This window comes from Carassius gibelio, chromosome A8 (genome assembly GCF_023724105.1).
Source record: "Carassius gibelio isolate Cgi1373 ecotype wild population from Czech Republic chromosome A8, carGib1.2-hapl.c, whole genome shotgun sequence".
In the NCBI taxonomy this organism is placed as follows: domain Eukaryota; kingdom Metazoa; phylum Chordata; class Actinopteri; order Cypriniformes; family Cyprinidae; genus Carassius; species Carassius gibelio.
Genome location: NC_068378.1, coordinates 5,728,733 through 5,750,292, shown reverse-complemented (window position 1 = coordinate 5,750,292; position 21,560 = coordinate 5,728,733). Strand labels below are relative to the sequence as shown.

The window sequence follows — 21,560 nt, the reverse complement described above, 5'->3', positions numbered from 1 at the left end:
AAAATAAGTTTTTAAAATTGGGATCATTTCCAAAATACTAACTGTGTACAGTGTGTTTGTGTGTTTTATTCAGAGCGTTCACCGCATAGACCGATTCTTCAGGCTGGGTTGCCTGCTAACCGTACAGTAGTGGTGGGGAGTGATGTGGAGTTTGAATGTAAAGTCTTCAGCGATCCTCAGCCTCACATCCAGTGGCTGAAGCACATCGTGGTCAACGGAAGTAGATTTGGCCCTGATGGACTGCCATATGTTCGGATCTTAAAGGTAAAAAACATTTAACCAGTCAACCAAAATATTTGATTGAAGTGCTTCAGTGTTGTCTATGTCAATTAATGATTTCCTCACCATTAATGGAATTTTCCATTATTTGAATCTAGGCTTCCCTCCATTAATGGAGTTTTCCATTATTTGAATCTAGGTTTCCCTCCATTAATGGAATTTTCCATAATTTGAGTCGAGGCTTCCCTCCATTGACAGAATTTTCCAGCTTTATACAGTAGGATGTGCCATTACACATCTTCTTAAAGAGTAAAGAATCTCTGGTTCAAAACTCAATCAAAGCAGCAGACATATGCGATCACATATATACATGTATAAAACGTTGCAATCATCAAAAAGAAAAAGCCTATAAATCAATTCTGCCTAATGTTGCCAAATGAAATGTTGAACCAGGAAGTGGACTGTGTAAACTTTGGAGTGTTGGTGGACTTGATCTACTCCATCTATTTTCTGATTACCGGTCTGAATCCTATCTGGATGTAGTCTTTGACAAAGACATCATTCTCCCAGCTATTTGCCCTTTTGAAGCAGAGGCTGTTTTCTTTCTTTTAATATACAGCATTTTCAAATATTCATACAACTAAAGATTCTGGGGGCCATGAAAGTTGTGTGAAAATTAAAAAATGCAGTGGCTGGCAGCTTTTTAAAAAATGCCGGTGGGGAATGAGTTAATAATAACATAGTTATTATGGTTGAGCGTTTACCATATTTAATCATCTGCAATGATTCAACCAATTCCAACTTACCCTACATCAGTGTTATTGTAGTATTATTTATATACTATAATAGTAGTTATATTTTTTATAAAATTGTATTTATATGTTTTCAGGTTTTAATAGAATTTTAGTCTATTTAGCGTTAATGTAATTTTTTCTTTTTTTTTTCTTTTTTTTAGTATTTAAAGCCTAACAACTGCAAATTATTTGATATCATTGCCAGTTTAGATTATTATTTTGTTTTATTTATTTAGCTATATTTACATTTTTGGAAATAGCTTTTTAATAGTTTTTTTTAGTCAACAATAACACTGCCATACAAATAAATGTGATGACACACTGCCAGGTGAAGTCTGAGCAAACACAACCCAATTTTCATATATATTTATACTTTTTTTATACATTTATGTATTTCTCTCAAATACTAAAATTTTCCCATACACTTCTATGGTAAGTGCGTATATACCTTTTTTGTCTTTTTCTTTTCTGTCCTTTTTTATTATTATTGGTAATTGATGTTGTCAACGATACTGCTGATATTGTTTTAACCTTGTTCTTTTACAAATATCAGAAATCTGTGTTGCCCAAAGATCTTAACTTTTTCTGTGCTGTTAAAAGTGTGTGTCCAAAATGGTTTGTTCATGTCTTTTTTAAAGTAACTTCCACCATAGTACTTCACCTCTATGGACAGATCGATCACCTGAGCAAATGAAGCAAGACTAACAGCTTTGGGAGAAAATATGAGCCCTGTTCTTGGCAGACTGTCATAATGTATCTAATAAGAGCAGTAATGGAAAGTTTTGTCCTTCATTGACTGCTGGGATCTCAGTGACCTCAATGTTTGACTTTGAGCTTTACCTCTTACATATGTTTGGCCTCCACAGCACTCTGGGGTCAACAGCTCGGACACACAGGTCTTGACGCTGTACAACGTGACAGAAGAGGAAAGTGGGGAGTATATATGTAAAGTGGCCAACTATATAGGCCAAGCCAACCAATCAGCATGGCTCACCGTCGTTAAAAGCTCGCAAGGTAACACACGACCCCTGCTACAGAGATTCATCAGTGCAGAAAGAGGCAGACATACACAGTTAGACGGAGGTAGAGACAGCGGTTATCAGGCTTTTAGGTGACGGCGACTCATCTTCCCACTTCGTCGCTTCTTTTTGTTTTCTGTGGTGCCGTAAATAATGCCATGGAAAATCCCAGCAGGGCAACTGGAAGTATTTTGGCTTTTGTTTACACTGGACGTTTCCTTCTCTCCATCTCTGTGCTACACTTTGCCCTCCTAATAAGGTTGTGTTTCATGCCCTCTGAAGCTTATTTGCACTCTCTTGCACTTCAAAAGCATTTCAGTGGCACCTCGGGAATGTGCTGGTCTAAATTCTTTCAGCTCACTTGAGGTTGATTCTGTACCTGGCTTCTCTTTGCTATTGCTTTGTTTCCATAATTCTTTAATGAAAGTGACATGTAACCAAGTGGTGTCCCGTATTCTGTTTTTTTTCTCTGCATTTAATCCATCCAAGTGCTCTCTCACACCTCGTTCAAACACATACAGACACACACCGTGAACATCCAGCTTTCACCTAAAAAGGGAAATTCTGTCATCATTTACTCACCCTGATGTCGTTCCAAACCTGTACAAGTTTTTTTTCTTCTTCTGGTGAACACTAAAGAAGATATTTTGAAGAACGTTGGTAACTTAACAGTTGCTGGGTTCCATTGACTTCCATACCAATACCAATGTTTTTCAAAATATCTATCTTGTTTTCTGCGATTAATCGTGATTTAAATCTTGTTAGGTGCAATTAATTTCCAAGGAGAGTAACATGCAGGGGGCAAAAGAGCATAACTGGAAATCTGTGCTTCGTGGACTGGTGGATACCAGTAGAGAAAGTTACTCACAATTAACCTGAGCTTACAGGAAGTAAGGAAAACCCCTTTAAACAGTCCACATCAATCACCAAAATACATGGTATTTTTTTCCAGCCTTTGTGTAATAGTATATGGCCAACAGTACTCACTTCACAAAATGGCTCACATCAATATTTTCTTGAAGTATTGACAGCCCTTGGATAGCAAATTCAATAGGTACCATGGTATCGTTCCAGTACCTTTTGTGTCCTGACTCGCACATATCTCTTTTGTCTGACATTCTTCAACAAACTTTTCTAATCCTCTAGTTTCTCCTCCCTGTCTGATTATCATCACTTCTTTTCTGAATGCGTGCGTATGTGAGAACAATACGGTACAGTCTCTGCTGGGTAATGTTCCATGTGGCCAGTCTTGTGCATGTCGAGATGGACTCTAAGGTGGCGAGGGGGTGGACATCGCCCTCATCTTCAGGTGTTGGGTCTCTGGCGGGTGGAGCCATGCACTCCATTCTCCAGCTAACCACAAATCTCTCAGCAGGGTCATCGAAGGATCCAATCAAGGAGCAGTCCTGATTCCTTAAGGGTGCTGAAGGGTGTTTCTCCAAGAACTTTCTCTTATGTTGTCAAGTCTTCACCGCTCTTTATCCAAAACCTCTCTATCTCTCTCATCTGGTGGGTTTTCCCGGAGCTCTCCGGCTTCATTCTGTGGTTCTTTTCTCTGTAGACGGCAGGCGTCAACACCACGGATAAGGAGATGGAGATACTGCAGATCAGGAATGTGTCCTTAGAGGATGCTGGAGAGTACACCTGCTTGGCTGGGAACTCTATAGGCCACTCCCATCACTCTGCATGGTTGACTGTCTATAAAGGTATCTTGTGGTGCTTCTTTCGGTTGCTTGTTTCTTCTCCCTGTCTAACAGTGGCAGTTCACACTGTGGGTTGAATTTGGTCACATCACTGCGTTGTTTTTTCATAAAATCCATAACAATACCTTGTTCAAAGGTTTGGCTTAATGGAAAGCACAGAATATTGTTTTTAACCTTCATGTTCTGTTGAAATGAACTTTTTAGCACATAGTGGACATTCACTTATTGTAAGTATGACTCATGTCTATCATTGTTTAAATTTGGAATAAACACATTTGAGAATTTGCAATAAAATAAATACAGCATTATATGGGATATGTTAGCGAATCCTAGCATGTGAATGTCATAAATATTTTTGTAAGCTGTTAACTGGCCTCAGAGTCCCATAGTCATTGCCAGTAAACACTTCCTCTTGTGTTCACTTTCATTGCAAGCAATACAGTGGTTTTGTAGCAAATAACAATGCAAACGTATTCTATTATGAACTGCACCATTCTTCAACCCCTTTGTGTCTGCTTTGTGGTTTTGTCATTCATCTGGGTGTTGACTGTCACTCGAAATGTCAGTCGAAGCATGTCAAAATGACATGTTTCTGGTCTTTCTTTAGACAATGGATTCAGAGTGGAGCCAAACCTCCTACAATCTCAGAGTAAAACTGAACTTTACTGCTCAAAGCAAATATTTACTCAAAGATGGGAACAGTACTTTTGAAAAATCGCTTACACTAATGTAACGTTGAGATCACGTGACAACCCGAATTCTACTTGCTTTATATCGGTAACCCCATAAAATAAAATAATCATGGCTGTCTGGCATTGATAAAGACTTGCATTTTCACAAGAAAGTACTAAGTAACACTACTAAGTTAACTACTTGGTCTTAATGTGGGTTAAGGTTAGTTTTAGTACATAGTTGTAGTTAGTACCAAGAAAAATAAGAGTATAAATACTGACCAGTGCAACGTGTATATATATACCTGTATATATTTTTCCACTGCTAACCTAATTAGAGATATCTGACAAAAATCTCTAATTATTCTCTCAATGTACTTCAGAAACTAATTCAACTGTAAAATTTGTTATGTAAAGATGATGACATATCATAGCTAGTGGTTTGGCAAAGCTTTGTTTCCATTATAAACTTTTATATTGTAAAACCCTTTTCCTAGTTTTTCAAGATTAACCTGTTTCCAATTAACATTTCTGTTTGCCTGAACACTTGACAAGCATCCCAAAGAGCGTGATCTGAAGCATAAGCACTATTCTGACATCATTTCCTCTTTGGCTCAGGTTTGATAAATGACTCACTTAGAGAGTGAATCTGTTTAAATACATTTAAATGGATTCAGTTTATCAAGATGCTTGTCAGTCTAAGTCTTAAACTCATTCAACACAGAATGAAATTTCATTCTCATTGTTGAATGTTGATTTTCTTGCATTTGCATGTTGCAGTCAGCAAATTGTGGGCTTAAGTCTCATTATAATACCCATTTTGTAAATACAATGACTCTAGAATTGGAGCTCCATGTTTACACCACAATATTCATATGTGATTAGTTGATTTAGTTTTTAAAAGAGAAGGCAAAGAGAAGTGATATGTCAATGAGATGCATTTGCATGTGTATTGTTGTGTGCTGTGTGAAATGTATACATGACACAAAAGCATCTTTTGTGTGCATGAATTGTGTGAAAGAAACCCAGTATTATGAACCAGAGCCTAGGGGCAGACAAACACCAACCGAATACCATAGGAAATATCTATATCAGCCTGACTTCTCATGTAATTTTAGCCCCATAACCTAGCTCTCTATTTATACTGAAATGCATACCCGCTCAGATTTTGTCTACCCACCCAGATAAGCCATTCCTCTCAATTTGCATTTGTATTTGTGTTGCAAATTTAATGTCTCGTAGAAGTTTACATAAGGCTATTTTTTGGCCTAATCTTGAAGCAAGAGCTGCCAAGTATCATGAGCTGTGGTTTCCTTCTCCTGCTAGTCACATAAGTAGAAGAATGTGCCATGAAACCCGATCCATGAAAGAAGTAATTATCATGCTACAATAGGAGTGTGTTTTCATTGCAATGCACCACTCACATCAACAACAGCAACTCCAGATTTGTTTTAAGGGGAGTTTTGTTTTGCTTTGTGCATGTTTTTGTGTGCATCAGTGTGTTTATGCTTTTACTAAGAGTTGAATATGTACATTCAGGTTTATGTTTATGAAAAAAACAATGCGTAGAAAAAAGAGGCCTCCTGCTAATATGATATACTTCAATCTTCTGAACCAGCAGATACTAGTATATCATACCTCTTAGACAGGCTGGTCATTATAGGTTACAGTTCAAAGTATCCTCTCCAACTGACCTTTTGTTAAGTTCCATCCCACCTCTGTTTGCTATATTTAACAAACATGCAATAAATAAATAGTAATTTGCCATGCCAGAATAGTGAGAATCGTTCCAAAAATATGAAATTGTGCAAAAAGTAAAAAACAAAACAAAACATTCTTCTTGAAAATCGAAATTGCAAGATATAAACTCAGAATTGTAAGAAATTGTGAGATAAAAAGTCTCAAAAAAGTTACTTTTATAATTGCAAGATTATTGGAAATCGACTTTCATTAATATTACATGAATTTAGTTACTAAAATTAATTAACTTTGGAACAAGTGTAGGTGTTTTTACTGACGTGTACATGATTATTTAGAAATTAGGGTTTTCGAATAGTTTAATCAAAAGCGTCAATGTTTTATACATTTTGGCATATTTTATGGTTTCTTAAAGCTTGGAAAGAGCAAAGGCTTGTCCTATAATATGGCAGACTGACGTAGGATTTGTCAGTAATTAAGGCAGTACTTAGCGAAGGGTCAGTTGCAGATATTGTCAAAGATTCGAGGTCTGCTGGTACAGAACCCTGTGCTCTGTTTGCACCTGTATAGACTGCATTGCTCATTTTTAGCACAAAAAGGTAAATAAACACATAATTATCATCCCTTCAGCATTCAGCAAGCTCACTCCCTTCCCTTCTGCCACCTTGCATTGCCCCCTTCTTTCATAATCCAGCAGTTCCCCCAACTCAACTGCCAAACCAGACCTATTTGGAGGTGCTGATCTACTGCATTGGCTTCTTCCTCATCTGTGTGATGGTGGTGACCGCTGTGCTGGCCAAAATGCACAGCTCGGCCAAGAAAAGCGACTTCAACAGCCAGCTGGCTGTCCACAAGCTGGCCAAGAGCATCCCGCTGCGCAGACAGGTAACAGAAAGTAGATAGGGGGTTTGATCTCTTTACCACTAAACATAAACATCTCATTTCAACAGCTTCTTCTTATGTTAACAGTACTGTGGGAGTGTTGTAGCATGTCATGTATACTAAGTGTTTCTAAAAAAAAAAAAAATGTTCAGGTCACTTACGAAAGGTCATCCAGGACAACAACACAGTTTGACTATATTTAGCTATAATGTTGTTAAAGTGATAGTTTTGACGAAACATGGAAAATTAAATAAAACTTTAAAAATAATGTGTAATATAAAATCAGGCTTATTGTCATTTACATTTATTCGCAAATGCTTTTATCCAAAGTGACTTACAATTGAGGAATACAACAAGGTATTCATATTAAAGAGAATATATATATATTAGGATATAGTCAAATGTTGTTGAAAGAGGTGAGTTTTCAGCTGTCGCTTAAAAATTGTCAGAGATTTAGCATTCCGGATTGGGGTGGGAAGAACATTCCACCAGCCAGGAATGGAGACTGAAAATGTTCTGGAAAGTGATTTTGTGCCTCTCTGTGATGGTACCACTTGTAGATCTCAGACTTCTGGAGGGGATGTAGATTTGTAAGAGTAAGTGGAAGTAGGAGGTTGCTGAGCCTGTGGCTTTTTGATATGCAAGCATCATTGTTTTAAACTTGATGCGAGCCGCAACCGGCATTCCAACAAGTCCAGCCAGAAGTGCATTGCAGCAGTCTAGCCTAAAGTCTAGCTCTGTTATGAAGGGCCTGACTTTTCTGATGTTGTGCAATGCAAACCTGCATGAACGAGCGATTTTTGCTATGTGGTCTTTGAAAGTTAGCAGGCCATCAAAAATTACACCAAGATTCCTGGTAATTGTTGATGAACCTAACTGGAAGGTGAAACCTGATGTTAAGCAGGAGTGGCAGGGAAGAAAATAAGCTCAGTCTTTGCCAGGTTGAGCTGTAGGTGATGTTCCTTCATCCATGCAGAGATATCCACCAATCAGCCTGAGATCCATGCAGCTACTGTTGGATCATCTGGTTGAAATGAAAGATAGAGCTGAGTCTTCAGCATAGCAATGGTAGGAGAAACCATGTGCCTGGATGATGGGTCCCAGTGATGTAGTGTGTATGGAGAAGATGAGGGGTCCGAGAACTGATCCCTGAGGAACCCCAGTGACCAGGTGATGTGCTTTGGATACCTCCCCTCCCCAAGCCACTCTGAAAGACCAACCTGTGAGATAAGATAAATACCAGCGAAATGTAGTCCCTGTGATGCCCAGTGATGAGAGGGTGGACAGAAGAATCAGATAATTTACAGTATCGAAGGTAGCAGATAGATCCAGCATAATGAGAACTGATGATTTGGAATCCGCTTTAGCAATCTGCAAGGCTTGAAGTTTTTTGTCAAAAGTCTAGCGACATATAAAGTCACTTTTAAACCAAGAAGGAACGAATCTGCTTGACCAACTTGAACCTGCTATGAAACCGGCATTGAAAAAAACCTAGCATCTCTGAATTTATGTGACAAACTTAAATATGTTGCGAAACCTGCATGAGGAAATCGTTTTCCCTCAAGGTTTTATGTTGGTCACAAATGGTAAACTTTGAATTTCTTGTTGAGCTGATTATTGAGTTTTAGGTTTTGGTATCTGCATCAGTGTCTGTAGGTGCCTCTTGAGCAAGTAACTCACATACACACAAGTCTCCATATGTGTATTTATCTTGCTGTGTTGTACGGAGAGTAATTGTAAGTGTTTTTGTACAGGTGTCTGTAGACTCCAGCTCGTCTATGCACTCGGGTGGGATGCTGGTCCGGCCCTCACGCCTGTCCTCCAGCGGCTCCCCTATGCTGTCAGGGGTCTCCGAATATGAACTGCCCCAGGACCCACGCTGGGAGGTGGCCAGAGACAGGTAACACAAACATACATACACTGTACTCCTCATCTGTTGTCCATCTGATGTATGGCCTGGTGAAATTTTGGTTATTCACGTGATTAATATCGTGTGTGCTTGTGTGTCAGGCTGGTTCTCGGGAAGCCGCTTGGCGAGGGCTGCTTTGGGCAGGTGATGATGGCTGAGGCTATTGGGATGGATAAAGACAAACCCAGTCGTGTCACCAAAGTAGCTGTCAAGATGCTCAAATGTAAGTGTTTACTGCCGCTGTTGTTAGCCGACAGTTGTGTAAAATTGGAAATAATCCAGCAAACTCTGTCTGGAATTCAGTATCTCATGAGGGAACTGATGGTCTGCTGAGCTTTCGCCTGTATTTCACCTTGACACTGAAGCATGTTAATCGAGCTCTTGTCTCTCATACCTTACCACAGCAGCTGTTTATTCTGCTGTTTCCCATCCCCTCCTCAGTGAGTGAATGCCTGCAAACTTTAGCAGACACTCTGACTCTTTGTGTGCTGATAATTTCTGAATTAGTATCATTTTTGTATTATTATTTTTATTTATTTATTTTTTATTTATATGCTATTGTAAAATAACTAATTATTTTTTTTAATATAGATATTATTATAATAATAATTTTGAATTAGCTTTTTATTTTTTAATTTATATTGTCAGTTTTCATTACATTTTTAGTAATCTTATGTGCTTTTGTTATTTTTTGTACATGGTTTTAATATGTTGTACATATTTAGATTTAATATTCTTTAAAAAAAAAAGAAATATTTTCTAAAGATTAAAATAAATTTAATGTTGGGTTCTTTTTAGATTGATGTATTTGTTTGTTTGTTTTTAGTAATCTTATTACTTCAACTTAAACTGTTTTTATTTCAGTTACCAAAGGCAATGTTTTTTTTTTTTAGGTTTTTATTCAAATTTTTTCATAATACTATAGCCTTATTTGCAGCTATATATATATATATATATATATATATATATATATATATATATATATATATATATATATATATATATATATATATATATATATATATATATATATATATATACATTTAAAAAGTTTGTTAACAATAAAAACACTCCCCTGCATTGCTGAATATGCAGCACTACTGCATAATTAATCTGTCATATTTATGTTGGTTGATTCACAAATAAATTACTCTTTAAGCTAAATTGGTGAAGCAGACTCACCAACAGACTTTGAAACTCTTATTTTCCATTTGATCCATTCAATTAATTAACATCTGACTCACTTACTGATCTGTAATGCATCGCACATAGACAGTCTTATTCTCAACACAATCATAAATTGTAACAAACTAAATTAATCTGATCAAAATAATAAATGTCCCTGGATTTGGTGTACACAATTCATCATTTAATATTATTTTATAAAAAAGGAAGAAAAAAAACTTAATAGTATAGCCATATTTTTTTATATCCACTAAAATTAAGTCAGACTCTTGTCAGTGAGTTTCACTGAAAAATGCATCAGATTACACACATTAAATAAGCTGTGTGCTATTAAGTTGATTTCAAGTCAACACCAGAAAAAAATGAAAAAGGAAAGCATAAATAAGATGACCCATGTGCACAGACTGTTTGCCCCTCACAGCTTAGAGGCTGAAGGCTTCGTGACCTGTCATACTAAGATATTTGTGTGTTCATCAATATTGTTTTTGTAGCTGATGCCACAGAGAAAGACCTGTCAGACCTCATCTCCGAGATGGAAATGATGAAGATTATTGGCAAACACAAGAACATCATCAACTTGCTGGGGGCCTGCACACAAGATGGTGAGTAAGGATGAGTCAAGAAGGGAGAGAGATGGGTGGGCCGAGGGAGACATTTAAGGATAATACAATACGGGTGTAAATCATTTCATATTTCAAAATCAATTTGTAAGGCATGCTGCACTTTTTACTTCAAAAGGACAGGATGTTATCTTCAGTCCAACTATTGAGATTGTACATGCTAGATAAATTAAACCCAGCTTTCTTATTGAATCACTTGTAAATCCTCGATTACAAACAGCGGTCTCTTTAAGGCTACCTTGGTATAAAATAAAATATTAATTTGTTTAAAAATATTTTGTGAATTAAGTACACTACTATATTTTTTTTAATTATTTTTTTTTATGCACGATTATATTATTGGTTAAAATTTTGAAATCGCTTTTCTAATATTTTCGGTTTCCAATTTGAGTATTTTGTTAGAGGTTTTTGTAAAAAAAAATTATTAGTTACATATATAATATTTCAGTTTTAGTCAATTTAGTACTTAAACTAATTTATTTCAGTAAGTTACTAAGGCAACATTTCTTGTTATATTTGTAAAAAGTTTTTATATTTTATTTATTTTGGCTTTATATACAACTTTAAAATGAAAGAGATTTCTAATAGGTTTAGGCGATATCAACATGAACGCGGTTATTTTTTATTCTTTTAAACATCTTTTTATACGCAGCTAGACCATTTATCCACACGCAAACGCAGCGTCAGGTCACTGAAACCGAACATTTTTGAAAACGCTAGGGTGAAGATTTTCAAAAACTCCTGTTGCAGTGTTATCGTGTAGAAAGCGTAACCCGAGTTTTTGGCTTGTGACGTCGGAGTCTGCACTATCTCCGCCTACAGGAAACTTTTTCAGGCTTCTGATTGGCCAACATGGCTTTACGGTTAAGATTATATCGCCACCTATTGGTTTGGCATGCACTTGACAGTGCGTCATATCATACGTTTGCGTTTTCATGCGGACAGATTTTTTTTAAAACGGGAGAAGGAAAAACTGTTTATAAAGGATGCATTCATTTGATCAAAAGTGACTGCAAAGGCAGATTTTATACTGGCAATATAATAGCTTTAGCCATTGTAAAACTCATTCAACTACTAATTTTGATCGGTTGGGTTGTATTGCTACATGAATTATGTGACTGAAATATTGTTATATGTCCATTATCAGGTCCGCTCTACGTCATAGTGGAGTTTGCTTCAAAGGGCAATCTTCGGGAGTTTCTGCGTGCCCGTCGTCCTCCTGGGATGGAGTACTGCTACAACCCCGACCAGGTGCCTGAGGAGAACATGTCAGTCAAAGACCTGGTGTCCTGCGCCTACCAGGTGGCACGGGGCATGGAATACCTCGCATCCAGGAAGGTTGGCATCTCAAATGCTTCTGTTCTCATATCAGTCAACGTAACATATGACTTGGATTAATTATTTGCTCGATTGATATGCATGCATGTTTTCTCTGCTGTAGTGTATTCATAGAGACTTGGCTGCGCGTAATGTCCTGGTAACTGAAGATAACGTTATGAAGATCGCAGACTTCGGCCTGGCCAGAGACATCCATCATATTGATTACTACAAGAAGACCACCAATGTAAGATTTTGGTTGCTTGAGTAAAATGAGCCCACCCCCATGACATTGTGATCCAGAGTTATGTCTGATGCAGAATTCCTGTGCAAGTTACCATAGTAGGAAAAACTTGTGCTCAGTTCCTTCACATGTCTATGGGGCAACACTAATCGCAAGCACCACTAATAATTACAGTTTCCTCCCAGCAGGTTTTGAAAGCAGCATTTATATATCAGCTCTTTAATCCCAAACAGATGATGAGTAAATGAATGAAGGGCTTGTGTTTTCCACAGGGTCGTTTACCAGTGAAATGGATGGCACCTGAAGCTCTGTTCGACCGCATTTACACCCATCAGAGTGACGTGTACGTCTGAATATATTCTCTCTAACTCACTCGGATACTAAATGCAGTTTTCTGTTAATAATGGTCATTCTTTGCATGTAAGGTGGTCTTTTGGGGTGTTGCTGTGGGAGATCTTTACTCTTGGTGGCTCACCGTACCCAGGTGTCCCTGTCGAGGAGCTCTTTAAACTGCTAAAGGAGGGCCACCGCATGGACCGCCCCTCCACGTGTACCCACGAACTGTAAGATCGTTTTAATGCTATACTTTCTGACATGATGCTAGAGCTTTCTTATTACAGTTTTTAAACCCGTGTTCCTTCTGTAGGTATATGATGATGAGAGATTGCTGGCATGCCGTCCCATCCCAGAGACCCACGTTCAAACATCTGGTGGAGGATCTAGACCGCACCCTCTCTATGACGTCCAATCAGGTGAGCCAGAACACTTTGATATCCACAAATCAGCTTTCAGTGCTTTACACGACATTGAAACTGTGCTGCAGAAAAACGTATTTTTTAATCTAAATAATTTGAATTGTGACACCGAATAACAGCATAGAAATATCAAATAATTATGATAAATTTTTATTACTCAGTGTTGTTGTTGAATTCCGTAGTTTATTGCACGTCTTATTAACTTTGCGCGATTGCTTCTGGAATTCGCAGGTTGTAAAATCGCGTTGTATATCTCGTCCGTATGATTTTCAGATAAAATCACTCGTGCCGTGTGCGTGGACATACGATCTTCCGACCATCCGAATTCGCACCGTGTACGCCCGCCTTAATTAATAATTAGTTAATAATAATAGTTTAATCATCAATTATCATCATCAAGACGAATAAAAATAAATGATCCAATAATAAATATTATTATTATTGTAGCTGTTCATGGATTCATAGTAATGTCAATAATAATAAATAAGCAAATAATATTACCTTAATGACAAAATAACAACAAATATTATTAATAAATAATTTGTTGTTCTTTAGTAATAGTAGTAGAAGTAATTATTATTATTGTTGTAATGGTTCAAGAATTAATAATATTAATAGTCATTGATAATAAATTATGAAAAAATGCAATAACTATTATTATTATTATTATTATTATTATTATTATTATTAAATAATTACTACTAATAATCATCATCAACAATAATACAAATAAATTAACAAATAATAATAATAGCTATTATAATTATTCAATAATAATACATTTTAACAACAGCTAAATAATAATAATAATAATAATAGTTTTTGTATTAACAGGGGAAGTCGTGGCCTAATGGTTAGAGGGTTGGACTCCCAATCGAAGGGTTGTGAGTTCTAGTCTTGGGCTGGACGGAATTGTGGGTGGGGGGAGTGCATGAACAGCTCTCTCTCCACCTTCAATACCACGACTTAGGTGCCCTTGAGCAAGGCATCGAACCCCCAACTGCTCCCCGGGCGCCGCAGCATAAATGGCTGCCCACTGCTCCGGGTGTGTGCTCACAGTGTGTGTGTTTGTGTTCACTGCTCTGTGTGTGTGCATTTCGGATGGGTTAAATGCAGAGCACAAATTCTGAGTATGGGTCACCATACTTGGCTGAATGTCACTTCACTTCACTTCATAATACATTTTCTGTGTATTTTACATGTTTTTCAGGAGTATCTGGACCTGTCTGTGTCTCTGGACCAGTTTTCTCCCAATTTCCCCGACACACGCAGCTCGACGTGCTCCTCCGGTGAAGACTCGGTGTTCTCCCATGACCCCGGCGCTGATGAGCCATGCCTGCCCAAACTGCCCCCTCATCCCAACCGCGGAGTGGCGTTTAAAAAGCGCTGAGCTCACTCACATTCAGTTCCTCTCCAGTGTGCTACCTGACTGGACTCACGAACTCTAGGAGACAATGCTTTGCCACATAGCACACTACAGAGCGGCCAAGAGCTGAAGAGCGGGGCATGACTTCACACGATGAGACGCTAGTTTCACACGATTGGGAAGAGAACAAACTGGGCCTTCACTGACCTGTTGTTGCTATAAAGCTATAGGGCGCTTGAGCAGAAAGTGTGTTTCTCAAGACTCGTCAATATAAAATATCCTCCTGCAATCTGTAGTAAAGAAAATCTTGAAGACGTTACCATCATCGAATAAGGAACCGATTGATGGATGCTGGGAGTGTTTAGATAAAAACAGAGACCTTCCTTTTGACCAAATTCATTAGAAAATCTTTTCCACTAAATGCTCTGCCCGAATGTATTTTAACAACGGGCACACAGTTGATCTGACTGACAGCCTTTCTTGTAAATACATCTAGAAATGTATAAATATGAATATATATTTACACTCTACCCTTATTTTTATTATACTATTTGAATTGTGTTGCTTTTTGTACCAGGATGCGTTTATGTAGAACTTTTGGAAGTGTAGCTTTTTTTTCCGAAAGGGACGGTGAGAAATGTCCAAGAGAATTGTAGATGAAATGATATTATTAAGAGCTGATAGATGGCCAGTTTTGTTACTTAATGTTGTCCTCCTCCACCGTTGATGCAGCGTGGGCAGAAGTGGCTCAAAACCGCTGCTATCTTCCTGATGGTACGGAGTGCAGCGTCAGACTTAAGCTATAATATATGAATTGAAAAGGTTCTTTTCTTTGTGTCTTAAGCACCTCCGTAGCAAATCAATGATTTTTATCGAAAGATCGAAGGAAAAAATGAAATTCCCAATGAAAAAAATCACATGAGATGTACCTCAGAGAGATGCTATAAACGTTTAGCTTCGTGTAATGAGATGACCCTACATTAAAGCAATGGTCGAATATGGTTGAGATCAACAGATCGCTTGTGTTACTCCACTAAATTTACATCCAATAAAATGCTGTTGACGAACTAATCGCAAAACCTTTCATACCGCATAAAGAACATTGTAAATATCACTCTAGGTGACGAGTTTACAACATCAATTATGTTTACACTGAAACTGACTCTCTCATTTGCCACAGGTTAGCAGGGCTGATTAAAAATTATAATGCACAGCTTACAGTGTAAAAGCCGTTAGCGTTTTATTTATAGCTTCACGAGGTGCTATGCTACAAACGCATCAGACGGCAGACACCGTTACCGTGGAGATTGGCTCCCTGCCAGCAGCTGATGCATCACTTCCACCACACGTACTTAGCGACGCACACTTGCTTCAGCCAAATGAACCCTGATGCCCAGCTCACGCTGCTACAGCCAAGACAAAAGTACCAGCTTTGATTTATACGGCTGAAAATATAGTTGAAGGTTGCAGAGTATACAGCAGTTTAAATTTAATGCGGTTTGTCATGTTTATGGGACAGTGGCAGTAAATTTTAATTTGTGGAACATTGTTTTGTTCTGAGAGACACACCGCGGGTCAGCGGATATGGACTGGCACGTCTGTGTTCTCCAAAGCCATGCATTATGATTGCGATTGGTGCATTGCAGTTTAGTCAACACCAAATTTATAGCTTTAATGCATCAATAAATGTATCCGCTTTTGTTTTACATGCAACAGCTCGTGTTGATGTCTTATTTCGGAGTTGAAAAGGAAACACTCCATGGAATGGTTTGTATCAATGTAAAATGCTGTCATTGTTTACTCGCCTTCATATCGTTTCAAAGTTTCGTTGAAGAAGCAGCTGTTAAAAACGCTGTCAATTGTCCTTTCTGTACAGTGAATGGTGACCACAGTGTGTGTGTGTGTGTGTGTATATATTATCAAAAACGACTTACAGTGCATTTAGGCTATCAATTTTTACCTATCATGTGTTCCCGGGGTATTGAACCCCCTACCTTGCACTTGATAGATGTGTGTGTGTGTGTGTGTGTGTGTGTGTGTGTGTTTGTGTGTGTGTGTATATATGTATATATATATGTATATATGTATATGTATGTGTGTGTGTGTATGTGTATGTATGTGTGTATATCACATTAAATGTAAGTTGGCCACAATTATTGGCACCCCTAGAAATTCTTGAGCAAAATATCTCTGAAGTGTATTCCCAAACATTTGTTTAAAATTATAATATATAGATTTATTATAAATATAATGATTGTAAATATGAGGAACACATAGACCAAATGCCCTTAATGATCCATCACAAAGAGTAAAATCAAACCATTTAGCTCTGATGAGCAGAACAAGATTGTTGAGCTTCACAAAACAGAAAGTGGCTGTAAGAACGGAAATGGAAATGGAAATGTATGGAAAGGGAGGAGGATGTTAAGTGAATTGTATTATGAGATTGGGCAGATGCCGGGAAGTGTCAGCAGGACAGCTGTGTTATGTGTTAACTCAACGACGTCAGCAGAATTCAGCCTTCAGCACACAAAGTTGAATGGAATCCAATGTAAGCCCTGTACTTCCCAGCATCACAGATAGGGCAAGTGCACAGTGTTGTGCCAAACTAATCTGAGCAGCCAACAAAATCAGAGGATCCTAATAGTTGTGTAGTGTTTCAGTGCAGTAATTGTTTTCTTAGTTGTGTATTCATTGGTTTATTCACTGTAAGGCTGTTTTAAATGCAACATGCAGTGAGTCAGTGAAAGGATGCTTTCTGTTCAGTGTATATGTGACTTAATGTTTTTTAACCCTTAACCAACATGTGTAGATACATTTTAGAACTTTGATTTGTGTGTTTCTTTTTTGAGTATTAAATTATATTAAAAAAAAAAAAAAAAAAAAAATATATATATATATATATATATATATATATATATATATATATATATATATATATATATATATATATATATATATATAATTTAAAAATAATAAGTTTATATAATTGTAGAATGGTTAGGGTTACGAGAAGGGACTAGTTTGGGATCAAATATTGGTTTGTAGTTATAATAAACTTTTCTATTAAACTTCGGTATTTTCCAGAAATATATATTTGTTCAGTTTTTTGAGCACGTGTAACAAAACTTGCTCAATACTCCAACTGGTGTAAATATTTAGAAAATGTCCAGATTTGTGACACTTGAAGACCGGAGTAATAATGCTGCAAATTCCGTTTCGATCGCAGAAATAAGTTACATTTCAAAATATATCCAAATAGAAAACTGTTATTTTCAATTGTTATAATATTTCACAATGTTAATGCATTTTTTGCCAAATAAATGCAATCATGATGAGTGAGCATAAGAGACTTCTTAAAAAAAAAAAAAAAAGTAAGAAAAAGAAAAGAAATAAAAACATTTTCAAAAATCGTATGTGTATATAAAGCAATTCAAACATCTATTGGAATGAAAAGACTCATGGTCTGGGTGTTGTTTACTATATTAGATTCATGTGAGGCTGTTCTTGACACCGTGTCTCAATGCCTCTCATACTCCATCATTCTCTCAGTCAGACAAACACACTCAAACCTTGTCAGCAGTTGTGATTTCTGTATTCAATGTGTTGTTCTGAGTAGAAGCAGCAGAACTAAATAAGCAGCTCTCCTCTACTGAGGCCATGTAAGCACCTGTCCACGGAGCGTCTGCTATCTCTGACTGAAACCGAGCGTCTTTAGTGGAGTTCATGCTCTGATATCATCACTCTCTGGAAAGGGAAATGTAGGAATTTGGAGATAAAGAGGGTATTTAGGCATCTCCAATCTTCAAAGAGCTTCAGATTGCAGTCTCAATGAAGAGAGATTTGTTTATTCACTGAATACTTTAGATGAGTTCAAACCTACACATATGTGCTGTTTCTGCACGAGTTCTTAATGAATAGAACGTGCACAATGTTTGTGGTCTATAGTGACAGATAGATCATATGAAAAAGCAGATGAATTCCCTTTTTGAGGTCAATTATTTATTAGGTTTATAATATAATATAAAAACAAATTGAAGCATTTAAACTGATAGCATAGAACTGGAGTTTACACTTTAATTCGCTATATGGGGTAAGTTGTCCACTACATTTCTATAGAAGAATGTCTTGTTGCAGCACTTTTTGACCTTTATCCATGGGTGGGCTCTGTTTCGGGTCAGTGACCCCCTGAGTAAGGCATGAGTGTCACTGCTGCAGAGATGACAGAAGGCCAAACAGGGCACTCAACCTGTCAATCAATCTGAAATCCTGCAATGTTTGTTACTTCCTGTTCCTGCATTCCCTTCAGAATAAAGTGGATAAAGAACCAACGGAAATCTGACAAAGAAATCAACAAAAGATCGTAAGGAAACACTGAGAATTTAAATTATGAAAATATATATATATATATATTAGGGTCCCTAATCCATAATTGGTTAAAAACTCCACTCGCATCATAATCCTCACATTATTTGTATAATCTGTAAAACTTATTTAGACTTGTAAACAATGCTTGATCTGCTCATATTACTCTCCTGATTCACAAGAGAGACCAATATTATGCACTGAGGAGTAAAAAAGAACAAAAAAAAACATCTTTTTGCTTCACAAGACATTAACCGATGGACTGCAGTGGAGTGGATTACTTGTGAATTATTGCGAGGTTTTTATCAGCTGTTTGGACTCTCATTCTGACGGCACCCATTCACTGCAGGGCATCCATCAGTGAGCAAGTGATGCAATGCTACGTTTCTCCAAATCTGCTCTGAAACAAACTCATCTATATCTTGGATGGCCTGAAGGTGAATGGCCCTTTTAATCAAGGAATTACTGTTCTAGAAAATGTCTTTTGTAATGATCCCTTTCATTCCAAGTCACATTAAACAGACTCCTTTTTTCTCCTCCATTTTAATTGCTGTACTTTGGGTGGAAAGGAGCGTTAGATTGCTCTAGACATGTCTTCTCCCATAATGCACCTGTTCCCCCGAGGCTGTGCTCTGCCCCGCTCACACTGGATCAGATTTCCGCTGTCGTAATATACTCATTGTACACAATCTACTCCTGTAGTATGCACTAGGTGGGGCGCTATGATCTTGACTGGTCAGCTTGTTATACAGCTTTAGCCCTTCAGCTAAACTTCTTCTTCCTGTCTGAACAGACAAAAAGATACCTAGGAGAGAAAAATACACTGTATCATTTTACAAATGTATGGAATGAGGCTCATTCTAAATTTTAAATTTCAGAATCTTAAATAGATGAATAATGTAGGTTGTGACCTTTTGGCAATGTTAAAATGATTATATATATATATATATATATATATATATATATATATATATATATATATATATATATATATATATATTTTTTTTTTTTTTTTTTTTTTAATCCTTTTACTGCTATAGAGTACTTTGCATTGGACAATATAAAATATTGACACCTACTTATTAATAACTGGAGCCGTTTATCTTTTGCTTCAATCCTAAGATTGAGGATCAGAGTAAATGAGAGCAGTTTTGATAGGTTAGTTAAATCTGGGTCTCATGTTTTGTGGAAGGAAGGGAGAAATGACTGAATGATGTCTGCCTCAATCTCTCTAATCATATCACCGAACCTTGAAGCTTATGTCTTTGTATTCTCCTAATTGAATTGGGTTTAGATTAAATTGCATGACAGAACTCCTATTGTTTAGCTTCAAAATGGGACACAATTCTTCCTCGGTAAGACTGTAGGGCTGAATGAAATGCATAAATCAGTTGTTCTCTCTTCCTCTCTCCTCGTTCTCCTCAAGTAAAGAACATGTGCTTTACTGAGCAGATTTTGTGTTTTTATTTTTATGTAAACCTTTCAAGGTTTCTTCTTTGTGGCACTCGAGGTGCAGCTTGACCAGTTTTCTCTGCTGCATGTTAAGGTAACTTCCACTTAACGGGATAGTTCACCCAAAAATGAAAATTCTGTCATCATGTAATCGCCCTCATGTCGTTCCCAACCTGTATGAGTTGCTTTCCTATGCTGAACACAAGAGAAGATATTTTGAAGATTGCTGGTAATCAAACAGTTGGTGGTTCCCATTGACTTCCATAGTATTTTTTTTTTCCTACCATGGAAGTCACTGAAAACCACCGACTGCTTTGATTACCAGCAATCTTCAAAACATAAGAACGCAACTCATACGGGTTTGGAACAACATGAGGGTGAGTAAAAGATGAGAGGGTGAACTATCCCTTTTAGTCCATTTGTTCAGTCCAGAACATTGAAGCAATTGATTCATAGCATATACTAGAGAAGCCAAAAACGACCGCATGGACGTTCCTGCTCAAGCCTTACACATCGGCCAAACTTCTAAAGACGGAGAAACTCCAACAGATGTGCGAGGGAAACACACACAGAGGCTCTTTCAAGAGACCTGGCAGAAGAACTGCTTCAGGAAATGGGTTTGGGACACAAACTCAATAGTGTGTTTATCTGCCGTTATTCTGTTATGAATCAGCATGGCAGTGATTCACGGTGGGCCACGGCTTTCCAAACAGAACAGCATAAAGCCAAGACAGGTTACTGCTCCAAAGAACGGAAGTCGTGACTCATGATGATTAATGAAAGCACACACAGGCCTGAATGACAAGGGATTTAGATTACAGATAGATAGATAGATAGATAGATAGATAGATAGATAGATAGATAGATAGATAGATAGATAGATAGATAGATAGATAGATAGATAGATAGATAGATAGATAGATAGATAGATAGATAGATAGATAGATCCGATATGGTGAAGGAAAGGCCCTGCTCCAGAAGCACAGCTGGTAATGCTATGCCGATGGGAAAACTGCTGAGTGTAGAGAAAGAGAGGGCCATAAAACATGTGTTAGACTCCAAATCTCTGTCCAAGGGCTGTGTGAGTGTCCTTGTATCTCCACAACTCATCCTGGGCTTCTCGGAAGTGAGAACATGAGTCACTGTGGTGTGTGTACCTGTGACGTGGACCGGCTGAATAGAGTCGGAGTGTGTGTCGGCTGGTGACAGCCGTGCCCGCCGCCGCAGTACCACCCGGCCAAGAACAGAGTGATCGCGAGGGCAGGAAGTGCAGGGGAAAAGAAGAAGAGGCCTGTTCTTCATTCAGCAGACAAACCTTAAACTGATGCTCTAGAGCCCTCTTGTGTTCACACATCATAATA

The 21,560-nt window shown here is 37.6% G+C and overlaps 1 protein-coding gene across 9 annotated transcripts in view; it reads left to right on the top strand.

The window, feature by feature from the left end:
* Positions 1-16,095, top strand: part of LOC128018226 (fibroblast growth factor receptor 1-A) — a 43,404-nt gene extending 27,309 nt beyond the window's left edge. For 2 of the 9 annotated variants that reach the window (XM_052603604.1, XM_052603603.1), the window contains exons 7-18: positions 74-264; positions 1,880-2,027; positions 6,799-6,996; positions 8,742-8,886; positions 8,997-9,118; positions 10,572-10,682; positions 11,848-12,038; positions 12,142-12,264; positions 12,534-12,604; positions 12,687-12,824; positions 12,908-13,013; positions 14,227-16,095. In XM_052603604.1, the coding sequence (XP_052459564.1) occupies positions 74-264; positions 1,880-2,027; positions 6,799-6,996; positions 8,742-8,886; positions 8,997-9,118; positions 10,572-10,682; positions 11,848-12,038; positions 12,142-12,264; positions 12,534-12,604; positions 12,687-12,824; positions 12,908-13,013; positions 14,227-14,406 (1,724 nt within the window). In that variant the 3' untranslated portion in view covers positions 14,407-16,095. Of the gene's footprint in view, positions 1-73; positions 265-1,879; positions 2,028-3,593; positions 3,739-6,798; positions 6,997-8,740; positions 8,887-8,996; positions 9,119-10,571; positions 10,683-11,847; positions 12,039-12,141; positions 12,265-12,533; positions 12,605-12,686; positions 12,825-12,907; positions 13,014-14,226 lie in introns of all 9 variants that reach the window. The other 7 variants (XM_052603610.1, XM_052603606.1, XM_052603608.1 and 4 more) reach the window with 7 other exon arrangements.
* The last annotated feature ends 5,465 nt before the right edge of the window (positions 16,096-21,560 follow it).